This window comes from Cupressus sempervirens, chromosome 9 (genome assembly GCF_028749045.1).
Source record: "Cupressus sempervirens isolate cs-2001-9-10 chromosome 9, ASM2874904v1, whole genome shotgun sequence".
NCBI lineage: Eukaryota > Viridiplantae > Streptophyta > Pinopsida > Cupressales > Cupressaceae > Cupressus > Cupressus sempervirens.
In genome coordinates, this window is record NC_143126.1 from 2,922,289 (window position 1) to 2,934,109 (window position 11,821).

Sequence of the window (11,821 nt, forward strand, 5' to 3'; positions counted from 1 at the left end):
TACCTTCCACAAGCGAGAGCAACAAGAAAGATCTGTTATATTACTCAAAAGAAAAAATTACAGATTGAAGATACAATGCACAAAATTTTCTTTATAGAAAGCATGAGCCATTAAAAAAACGAAAAAAGCTAAAATGAAAACTAAGCTTGACTAGAGCTCAAATATGCTAAACTAGGCTCAAGTAAAGCTCTACTAAGTGAACCTAAAATAAAAACATTTACAAGCATGTGCACAAAAATGTAATGCAACAATAAGAAACTTGTGAAACCTCCAATCATTGTTCATCTTTGTCTTGATGTCCCCCAACACCAAATAAAGATTGTTATTATTCTTAGAGGTGTCCAAAATCCCAACTACAATCTTAACTAGGTATTGATATTCAAGGTGTTAAAAATCTACATACTCCCAAAAAGACCAATCTTTCTTCTCATGTTAATTCTGCTACAACTGCTTCTTGAAAATGTGATAATGTTTCTCATCTAGACAAGATTAATAATGTAACGTCTTTGCCTCTGTGTGAGTCGGAGTTACATAAAAGATTTGGATTTTAAATTCTTTTTGAATTCGTATACAATGTAAATGGTTTAAGGTGTGTGGAACAAGAAGTTAAGGTTCTTGAGAAACCTACACTATACATTCTCCTTTGTCTACATCTCCTCCATTGTCTAAATCTTCTTGTGAAGAAGAAGAAATATTGTTGCGGCTTCCTCAAAGCCCACTTGATTGCTTTTCCTCCAACACAAGTTTTTTTAACTAATCATTCTTACTATGCATATTGTTGAGTGCATTTTTTATCCACCCCCAAAAACAAAAAATCTGTGTTGACATTTTAGTGGACTTGGGTGTCAGTTCACCTAGCCAATGCAAATACCTAAGAAAAACATATTGGATATTATAGGTATAAAAATTTCAAACACTTAAAAATGACACCCACATTTTGCCGTTGGCACCATTGTAAAGTTTCAGATATCAAATCCATGTCCGATATCCGATATCCAATATCCAATACCTCTATTACAAATTAATCTTAATGCATTACAAATATAATGCATTGTATATGGAATAGGGAAAGAGACAAAGATGAGAGGACATGGGCGGGAGAGAGAGAGAATGGTTTTTATATATATATTGTATGTATAATATATCATAATATATAATATTATATGTTATTGTTAGAAATTTGTTCAATGCTCCCCTCCAGATTCGTGACAAGGGCTTAACCGCCCCTTGTGTTCTATAAGTCGAGTGGTTGTATTGGGCATTGATAGATTGGTCTTTTGGTGCAACCACAACCCCACTCTAACAAGTGGTATAAGATCTTGGTCACAGGTTTGAATCCTCAGACCCTCGGGTAATGCTAAGGGGGAGATTATTAGAAATTTGTTCGACGCTCCCCTCAGGATTTGTGACAAAGGCTTAACTGCCTCCTTTGTACTATAAGTTGAGTGGTTGTATTGGGCATTGACATATCGGTCTTTTGGTGCAATGGCAACCCCACTCTAATAGTTACAATATGATTAGTATATAATACTATATATATATATATATATATATATCACAGTACAATATTGAAACACAATATTATATTTATCTTATAATATAATATTATATATTATATACATTAATATTTGATATCATATACCAAATCAGCTATTGGAGAAACAAGTATACAAATTTCAAACACTTTACATTGGTGCCAACATAGTACCATTGGTGCCATTATTGGATTTCATATCCAATATTGGACATGTCTTGACACAAATCTGCAACCTAGAGATATGCATTGGGATTGCTATTGGTTTTGGCTTGGGAATCTAAACCTGGAAAGTCAACCTAAAAAACATGTTTTTGAAATCTCCTTGTGTTTCCAAACTTTGACCATGTAATTGATGCTTCTATTTATTTGAAATTTGATGAAGCGAAAAAGGTTACTTAAGGAGGTTCTCAAATTTCCACCAATATAAATTTGTCAAGTTTTGAGTTTAATAAATAATTATTGTTTATTTTCTAAATCGATTACATCTTAAGTTATGATTGATAGGTTGATTGAAAAACATCTACATCTTTCAAATAGTATAATACTTTTCAAATTTGAAACATGCGTCACATATTATAAGCAAAAAAGAAATTTAAAATTTATTTAGTTTTGACCAAGTTAAGGATTTCAAACACAAGGGTTTTTATAATTAATTATTTATTTGGAAAAGAATTACACAAAAATATGTGTCACATTTGGACATGAGGCTTCTACTAGTATCAAAATCTTATAAAAAATATTATCATTTGATTGTGGATGGGGTGGTTAGACATGCAGCTACTAATTTTTATCCTGAAATTTATGCATTGAAATTTCAATTTTTCGTTAATTAGATTTATTTTTTCCAAAAAATAACTAGTAGCCTAGGAACTACATTCAATTTCCTAATGAATCTCTTTTTACATCTTTTTGATATTAGGTTGAAAACTTGTTCAAACTTATACGTCAAGTTGCCCAGCCCCATTTATCCCATTTTCAGAAATTTCATTTCCTGTTTAAGGGCATAGATTGACATGCCATGATCCTGCATATATTGGTATCCCTAGTGTGGGTCCCTAATTTTTGTTTGGAGATATGTATCCTTGATGAGGATCCTCTTCTATTCTCTCTCCTACTATTCAAAATGTCAACATAGCAATATGCTAACACTTTAAAGGGTGTGTATGACCTCTCTTTTTGCCTTTTTTAGTGCCCTCTATTGGTAGTGTTGTGTTGAATGACACTCCTTGAGATGTGGTTATCAATCTCTTGCAATTTCGACAGTCTATGAATCACCCACATAACATAACTTGCTGGCTAGTGGCATTCAAATGATTTACCTTAGATTATCTAGTAAAACATGGCTTGCTAGTTTGACCCTTTTTGTTGCTTCCATTCTTCGAATAGCTGGTGGCATTTGATCACCTATCATAGTGCGGTTTGCTAGTTTGTGATCATTATTGTTTATGTTCCCTAAGGCATTGATCATCCATGGTAATCTAGCTTAACCCGACTCGCTATATCCATGGGAGCTTTAGCAACGTGCATGACCCCTAGCGACAGAGCAAGCTAGTGCCAAAGGTATGTGCCCTTGTGTGTTTTTACCAATGTGTTGCATATGTTTATGAAATAAACTTCTTTCCCTTTCTCTAGAGGGAAGTGATAGGATATGCTACTCTGGAAAAGTTCTGGATGAACCTACGATAATAACCTGCTAGACTTGTGAAGCTGCGAATCTCTGACACGGTAGTAGGTGGTGGCCAATCTACCATTGCCTTGATCTTTGCAAGGTCTATTGAGATACCATCCCTTGATATGAGATGCCCTAAATACTATATCTCTGATTGAAAGAAATCACACTTTTCCAAGTTGGCATAAAGTTGATTACCTCTCAAGCACTGCAAAACCAACCGTAGATGTTCTTGCGTATGGTTGTTACTTTGTTATATACTGAATTCTTGTATGCATTCATTACATATTGATTAAATCTTTTTATTTGTTTGTGATACTTTGCGGATGATGCTTGGTATTGAGACAACCTTTTATATCAAGGTCTCCTTACCTCGCTGACTTGGAATCTTTTCTTCCTTTAGTTTGTAATAACACCAACATTATATGCTTCACAATTCTCTTGTGTGTCTTATGTGTCTACCTCATGCTTGATGTGTTTGCTTAATGTCTTATGACTTTTCTATGCGACTTAGGTTTCTTCTATATGTCTAGTGTGTCTTCCATGTGTCTCGCATGTATGCTTCTTGCCTTGTGTGTTTTAAATTTATTTTAAAAAGAGCCTTGACTTTGGCCTCTCTCTACTTTGTTTTGGATATGTTAATAAACTAATACCCTGATGCAATTTTGTAAATTATGTACCACTAACAGACTCTCGTGGTTTTTAGCACTCACTTTTGGCCCTTGTAATTCATCGAATGGAAATGTGCACACCTTAGGACTAGATTGGAAGACTTGATGACATTCTACAATCCCTTTGAAATATCAAATTGGGGTAGACACTAGACCTAGGCACTAGCATCCTTTCAATTTGGTCTTTTGAACCGTCAAAAAAGCTGGACATTGATGCCCGCTATTCATGTCCTCCTAGTCTGACCCCAAATTCAAAAGTTTGGATGTTAGCTTGGGGCCCTCAATAGATATAATCTTATGTTGGCATCTCTCAAAAAGGTTACTTGTGAAAAAGGTGTGTGTTACATATAAAAGAACACACACTCTCTCTCTCTCTCTGCAACAACTTCTTAGAATCTCTCCCTTTAATCCTAAGAAATTAAGATCAATCAAGTGAATAAGTTTGAAGGCACTATCAAATATCATTGATTTTTTATGAGTAATCATCATAGGACTTATTTTTTAGGGTTTACAGTTTTACGACTCAAGGTTAAGGCTAGAGTTTTCTAATTTTCTGTACTCCCTTGTTAAGTCCCTGTAATGAAAGGTAGAAGTTATTTAAACTCATAACCAATAGGTCAAGGGACCCCCGCAACATTGCAATACCTGTGAAACATTCTGGACAAAGAATGGGAAAGAGATAAAAGTCTATTCTCTACAATCCTTTCCAACAACCTTGAGAGGTATAACTATTTATTGGTACATAAAAGTCGATCCAATCTCCAAAATTACTTGGAAGATATTAAATAAAGCTTCTGAAGAAGAATTTTAACTTCTAGGAGCTGACAAAGAAATTGAAGTGCAGGTCCATAATACAAGCAAGGTAAGGATTGTAGAGAAACTTTATTTAATATCTTCCAAAATGAGCATAAAAAATTATCTGCATTCTGTAAACTTGTCCAATTTAGCATTCCTTATCCTAGCAGTTTGCACACTCATTCCAATTCTAATAACATGAAATCAGCAGAGGTGTGAGTCCAAGACAGTGTGGCTCTTCCTTGTGGACAACAAGCCAAGCTAACTTACATCTCTAATGCTGTGTAGGAGAAGGATTGACCCTGGTTGATTCATATGTTTAACTTGGGGCTTCTTTTCCTACACATCCTTTTGCAGGACTTCAGGAGAGCAAGTCAACCGTACCTTATGTGAGATTCAAGCAAGGGTTTCTTGCCTAATGTAGTCATTTCAGTTTATGTTATTCATTTGCCTTTGTTCCCGAGAGAGCATGGGACGGTTTATATCATCATTCATTAATATTGTGGAGGTGGGAACACCAACATGAGGTCTGAGTTGGGCAAGTCCTTGCATAGCACAATGTTTCCCCCTCTTTTCATGATGGATTGAGTATGAAATCTGAAGATTGTGACTGAGACAATGATATAGTTGGACAAAACGGACGGTGATGAACAGTTTTAAATTTCAGACAGTGGAAATCCCTAGCATAGAAGAGCTGGGCACTAGTGTCTAGACAATTTTTTTTCAAAATTGAGTAGCAATGCAGGAGGCACCTGCTCCCCTTCCAACACCAATTCGCGAAGAATCAACCTTTAGGATAAAATTGCCTAGCACTACTATCTGGCCTAGCACCATATTTCATCACCTGGATCTTCTTTGAACCTCATTTCCAGATCTGAACTCTCGTGTATTTCTATTCTATATTTTTCTGCATTCTGTAACTTGTCCAATTTAGCCTTCCTTATCCTAGTTTGTTGCACACTCACTCCAATCCCAATCACATGAAATCAGCAGAGGTGTGAGTCCAAGACAGTGTGGCTCTTCCTTGTGGACAACAAGCCAGACTAACTTACATCTCTAATGTTGTGTAGGAGAAGGATTGACCTAGGTTAACGCATGAGTTAACTTAGGGCTTCTTTTCCTACACATCGAGTTCTTTAACCTTTAAATTGTAAAGACTTTATGTTCTCGTGCTTTCCTTGCTTGTATTATGGACCTGTGCTTCAATTTCATTGTCATCTCCTAGAAATCAAAATTCTTCTTTAGAAGCTTTATTTAATATCTTCCAAGTAATCTCGGAGATTGGATCAACTTTTATGTAACAATAAATAGTTATATCTCTCGAGGTTGTTGGGAAGGATTGTAGAGAATAGGTTTTTATCTCTTTGGCCGTTATTTGTCCAGATTATTTCACAAGTATTGCAATGCTGTGGGGGGTCCCTTGACCTATTTCTTATAAATCTAAATAACTTCTACCTTTCATTACTGGGACAAATTTAGAAAACTCTAGCCTTAACCTTGAACTGTAAAACTGTAAACCCTAAAAAATCTGAAGGTTTAGGATTAGGGTGTGCTCAAACTTAGAAATTAACAATTCTAAATGACTAACCCTAAACTGAAAACTAATTTAGGGTTACCTGCTAATGAGTGACTTCATACAAAGTCACAACTTATGAAGTAGGGTTTAAATTTTAAAATGAATCAGTAAATCAGAAAAAGTCTATTTAGGGCCTAACTTGTAATAATTTTGTGCAAGACGCAAAGCTACTGAGATGTTGCTCCTTCAGATGCTGTCAAACTTATAAATTTTGCCCAAAACTGCTTTGGAAAAATTGTCAACATTCACTGCAGACAGGAGCAAAAATGCTTAGAAGAAAGATTTATAGGTAAAAAAATTATGAATTGTTTGTGATAATTTGGTTGGGTTTACTGGTTGATTTGGGAAAAGAGTGGTAAAAAATTATTAAGACAGAAAGGAATACAACAAGGAGAGCTCAACAAGGAGCTCTATCTTGGGCAACAAGTTCATCAAATTCTTGCACCATCTCAAAGGGAAGTTGCCCCCTATCCATAATATTCCAGCCCGGAGTATGACCAGAAGCCCATTTGGCTAAACAATCAGCAGCTCTGTTCCATTCACGAGGAATGTAAGTAAACCTAATGAACTCAAGAGAGGTACAAAAGAGAAGAATCTGATTAACAGTAGTGGCCAGCTGCCAACTAACATCCTAAGCTCCTGCGAGGAAAGCAAGTTCACCACCACTTGGGAGTCAGACTCGCAGATAATTCTGCGCCATCCCCGCAAACTACATTGTTCCACAGTATATAAAATGGCATGAGCCTCCATCAAATTGTTAGTGTAATCACCCTTATGCTCTGAGAAAAAGAATTTAACGTCACCAAAACTGCAACGAGCCACTCCCCCAATACCAGCAGGGCCTGGATTCCCCCGGGAAGAACCATCGGTGTTAATTTCCAGAACTCCATGGGGAGGAGGAGTCCAATGCCCATCCCGATTCACCCGACCTTTCCTCTGTTGCCGAGGTTGCCTAGTCACTCTTTGATACCTTTGAGCTGCAACCCCGTCCTGAAGATGAAAATTGAGGCGATTGCATTTAGCAAGATCAACCGGATCCATACCCCCATCTAGCGCACACTTCACTTGAATAGTTTCCTGAAGAGAATGTGAGATCTTCCACCAAAGATGCATAACACCAATCCAAACATCTTGGAATATTCGACGATTCCTCTGCAACCAGATATGCCAGAGAATGAATGATGGGCCAGCAGTCCAAGCAGCATGGAGAGGAGAAGACTTGGAGGGAGCACCACCCAAGCGGGCCCATAACTGAGGCAAAGAGGAAGCATGCCTACAAGAGCAACCCCAAGCACTCCACCAAAGGTGCCATAGCTCAGTAGAAAAGGAGCAATGGAAGAACAGATGGGAGACAAACTCCTCCCATTACCACACAAAACACAATAAGAGGGGCCCTAAAATCCACTTTTACAAAGATTATCCACATAAGACAGCGGTTGTGAGCCACTAGCCACATGAAAAAATTGCACTTGGACCACGAAACTTTATTCCAAACTTGCTTCCACCAAGGGGCCTCAGCATCCTCAAATAATTGTCTAGTTATCTCCTGATACCTTACAGAGACATGATATTTACCAGACAAGGTACCTCCCCAAGCCAAAATTTCTGGACCTACCAAAGAGGAACACTCCCTAGAGGCCAGAATCTGAGAAAGCACCCGACAATCCACGTCTATGCCTTTAGGAGGCCGTTTACTGGTTGATCAACTAAATGAAAAGAATGACAAATTTTTGAACAAAACTCAGAAGTAGGGGAACGTCATGAATAATCACACATTTCTGCTTGTATAACTGTAGATCTGTGATCACTGCTGGAACTGAAACCGAGACTATGTATACCTGCTATTCAAGGCAAGGTGGAGATAGCCACGGATGGATGGGATATTGTGTCAAAATAAAAGATACAAAAGCATGACGCAGCCATAATTTGACTTTTGCAGGATCTTAATACATTTTGGGCTTATATCTTTTTTGTCATTGATAAGTACTAGAATAATATTCTTTACTGTTATAAATTATATTATTGGAAACGAGGTAAAGAATGCCATGAATGCTTGTTATTGATTGATTGGTAAAAATGATGAATTTTGTGAAACTCTTATCGAAGGCTGCAGTGCAACATCCCATTCACTGTTGTGGCTGTTAATCTATAATCTTATTTCTGTTCATAATAATGACTATTTGTTTTGTCTCGTTTGAGTTTTTCTTGTTCGTTGAGCTGGATTTTAATGCTAGTTATATTTATCCTTATATTTCAGGGATGATGAATATCAGATGCCATGAGAAGTTCAAGAAGTGTATTAAGAAAGTTCATATGTCTGGAAAAGCTGGATTTTCTAAGAAATGCCCATATGACTTGGCAGTGCCAACGATGACACAGGGTATGGATATGGCAATTATGTTCAGTCAGTTTAACAACCCTGGTTATGAATTATAAGGACTGTTTGTCAATTGTGCTCATTTTAGATGAACACTTCACCATTCTTTGTCTCAGATTGGGAATCATAGTGAATACTTGGAGTAAAAGAGAATTATATTCTTCAATTCAAAAAGTGGTCCTCCATGTTTGAAAATCATTTTTGGTTAATGTTCGTAAGGAATATCTTTCCTTCATTCATAACGTTTATTTTTGTACTTTGTTGGACATGTTGACATTTTTATCCTCAATAAGAAGTCTTCAGTATTTAGAGCATTGCTTATGAAGAGCTTCCTTTAGTTCTTTAATGTTCTGTCAAAAGTTTCATGCTAAACTAATTTTGTAATGAACAATGAAAGTTTTTTTTGAAGGCCAAGATTCTACATTTCATTATGCATAAGTTATAACAAATCAAAGTACATGCAACTAATGCCATGCAGAGGTGCCTTCATAAATCCCAAGTAGTTAATATTCCAACGTCTCTTCTCTTGTGCTTCCTAATTCTGTTTGCTATTTGAAGTACACTATGAGGATTACAAGTGATCTCTCAAGCACGTGTTTTGAATTATTATATTCATTAATTTAGCTTGTTCTCAATGTTGTAATGTACTGAGGGTGTATGCACGGCCGGGCTTAACTGGCACACTCAAAGCTTTGACTTCAAGTGTTTGCTGTGCCCATTCTTAACCTTGGCACTCAGCCTTAACCCGATTTTCCCTGTCCCTAATGTTTCTGTTACCAAATTTTCTGTTTAGATCATTTAACAATTTTATTTATTTATTTACTTTATCCATTTATGCTATAGTTGATTTTCTCATTCCTGTTTCCACCGTTTCAAAGAAATGAAGAGTTGTAAGAAGAGATGGATTCGCTGCTGAGCGGCTGCTCTGCCCACATGAACTGTCTGAAATAGTGTTGCAAAGAAATATGAAAAGTTTGGTCTCCAAAGAGAAAATCGGAGGTAAACAAAATCATGACGGTATAAGACACCACATCAGCAAGGAGGGAGTCCAGGTAGAGAAATATAGTGGATCTATATTTAAATGTGCCAAAATTAGTTAGAATGTCTTTTATTGTGAAACTTAAAATAGTTAAATTTTTATTGTTCATACATATAAGATATGTTCCTTTCAGTTTCTATTACCACAAAACTGTATAAACAGCATTAAAATACCAATTATTATTTATATCAGTACAGTGAAAAACTTTTTCTGAAACACTATAAAATTCTCTTATTAGAACCATTACTCCAAATTAACTATGACATTATTAAAGCAATTTTGAGGGAGGACTGTTACCCTTATGAATGCAAGAACTTGAGGGCTGATAAACTCTGCTTGAGATCTTCAATTTGGAGGGCAATTTTTTCAACTTTCAATTTTAACTTTGACAATTGTTTAAAAAATAATTCTTTGTTTCTTTTGCCTCTAAAAATTTAACTCTAAATAACTAAAATGAATTTTTTTATTAGACATATTATTTAGAGGCTGACCCTTAAGTTGTGAGTGATATTGAGTGTTCTCATTCTCCAGTCTCCTGCTTGTGAAATGAGAATATTTTCATCCAAGTGCAATTGGCAAGTTAAAACTATTTTTTACAACATTTGCCAGCATCCTCTCTGTGGGTTATTTCCTCCCTGCTTGTGCCAAAATGGGATCTTTGGAACAAGGCATGGGCATCCATCAAAGCATAAAGGGTAAAGATTTTTTTTGTTAGTTTTTGTATTGGCAATCGGTAGACAGGTATGCAAAAAGTCGAAGAATAGACACACTTGGACTATTGGGAAACATACCTATAAAAAATACAATCTCATTAATTCTAATGATTGCGGGACGTTAACAAATTGGACTTGTTGAAAACACTTCAAATATAATTTTAAGAAAACGTAATGGTAAAGCCATATTTTAGAACTATTGCTGCAATTCTTCCTGCCTATGCCAAAATGGGAGCTTTTGAACATCAAAGCGCAATGAAAAAATACTGTCACATTTATAGTGGGAGATGTTCTGTTATACATGTATACAAAATGGGATAGAATAGACGAGGCACTTGAACTGACTGACAGAATTCCTTCAAGAGATGTTATCTTTGGAATACCATGTTTGTAGATATATCAAAAAAATTGTTTTATTAAATATGCTTTTTTTTTATTAAGAAAAAGCAATAAGCAGGTGTGAAACCGCATTTAACAATTCCTAATTATCTTTTTTAACAATGCCAAAATGGGAGCTTTAAAACAGGGTACGGACATCCAACAAAGCATGGTAGAAGGGTAATTTTTCTCATATCTGAAGGATATAATTTTTTTTGTTGAATGTTGTGGCTGTAACTCAGGCAGACATGTTTCCAAAATGTGGATGACCACTTAATTGCCCATGAATGCAAAGTGTAGAAGTATAGACAAAACACCCGTAACTGTCCAGACAAACATATACTATGCATCTGCAACTGCATATGTATGCAAAATGTGGAAATACAGACAAGGCATGACATGTAAACATAGACAGAGAAAATAGACTATTTAACATAGTGATCCAAAAATGTTGCATAACTATAAAGCCAAATTCCACAACCTTCGCCAACACCCTCTCTAATTACCAGAATAGGAGCTTTAAAATATGGAATGCCATCAAAGCATAATGGTCTAAGACATGTGAACAGTTTGAGAGAATGCCTCAAAAAGAAATGGTCACCATTACATAATATGCACAAAATCGATTTATCCTCCCTACCTATGCCAAAATGGTAGCTTTGGACCATCACATAATAGTGGAAGGGAGATTTTTTATCATTTATTATAGGTAAAGAGTAGAAGATTTTATCAAACATAGTAGTTGAACTGCTCAGATAAACATGTGTCCAATATATGGAAGAGTAGTAAGTGTAAATTTGAATTCCACAACCTTTCCTAGCAAACTCCCTATTTGTGTAAAATTGGGAGCTTTGGAATAGGACATGGGCATCCATCGAAACATGGACATGCATATGAAAAAGATATCGTCTTATGGAATTCCATGATTGCATGACATGATTTATTTAAATTGTTGTTTAGTTTTTAGGTATAAGACCATATTTCACAGTTGTTCTCAATTTCTTCCTACTTTTGTTAGAATGGGAGCTTTAGGACAAGGTCTACTTTTGCTAGAATGAGAGCTTTA

The 11,821-nt window shown here is 35.9% G+C and overlaps 1 protein-coding gene across 2 annotated transcripts in view; it reads left to right on the forward strand.

Annotated features, from left to right (window-relative positions):
• The window catches only part of LOC149537331 (putative phospholipase A2 homolog 1), a 28,991-nt gene extending 19,013 nt beyond the window's left edge, over positions 1 to 9,978 (forward strand). The window contains exons 4-5 of one of the 2 annotated variants that reach the window (XM_089802843.1): positions 8,506 to 8,628; positions 9,504 to 9,978. In XM_089802843.1, coding sequence (XP_089658969.1) covers positions 8,506 to 8,628; positions 9,504 to 9,541 — 161 coding nt within the window. In that variant the 3' untranslated portion in view covers positions 9,542 to 9,978. Of the gene's footprint in view, positions 1 to 8,505; positions 8,940 to 9,503 lie in introns of those variants that run through there. The other variant, XM_089802842.1, reaches the window with a different exon arrangement.
• Positions 9,979 to 11,821: the final 1,843 nt, after the last annotated feature.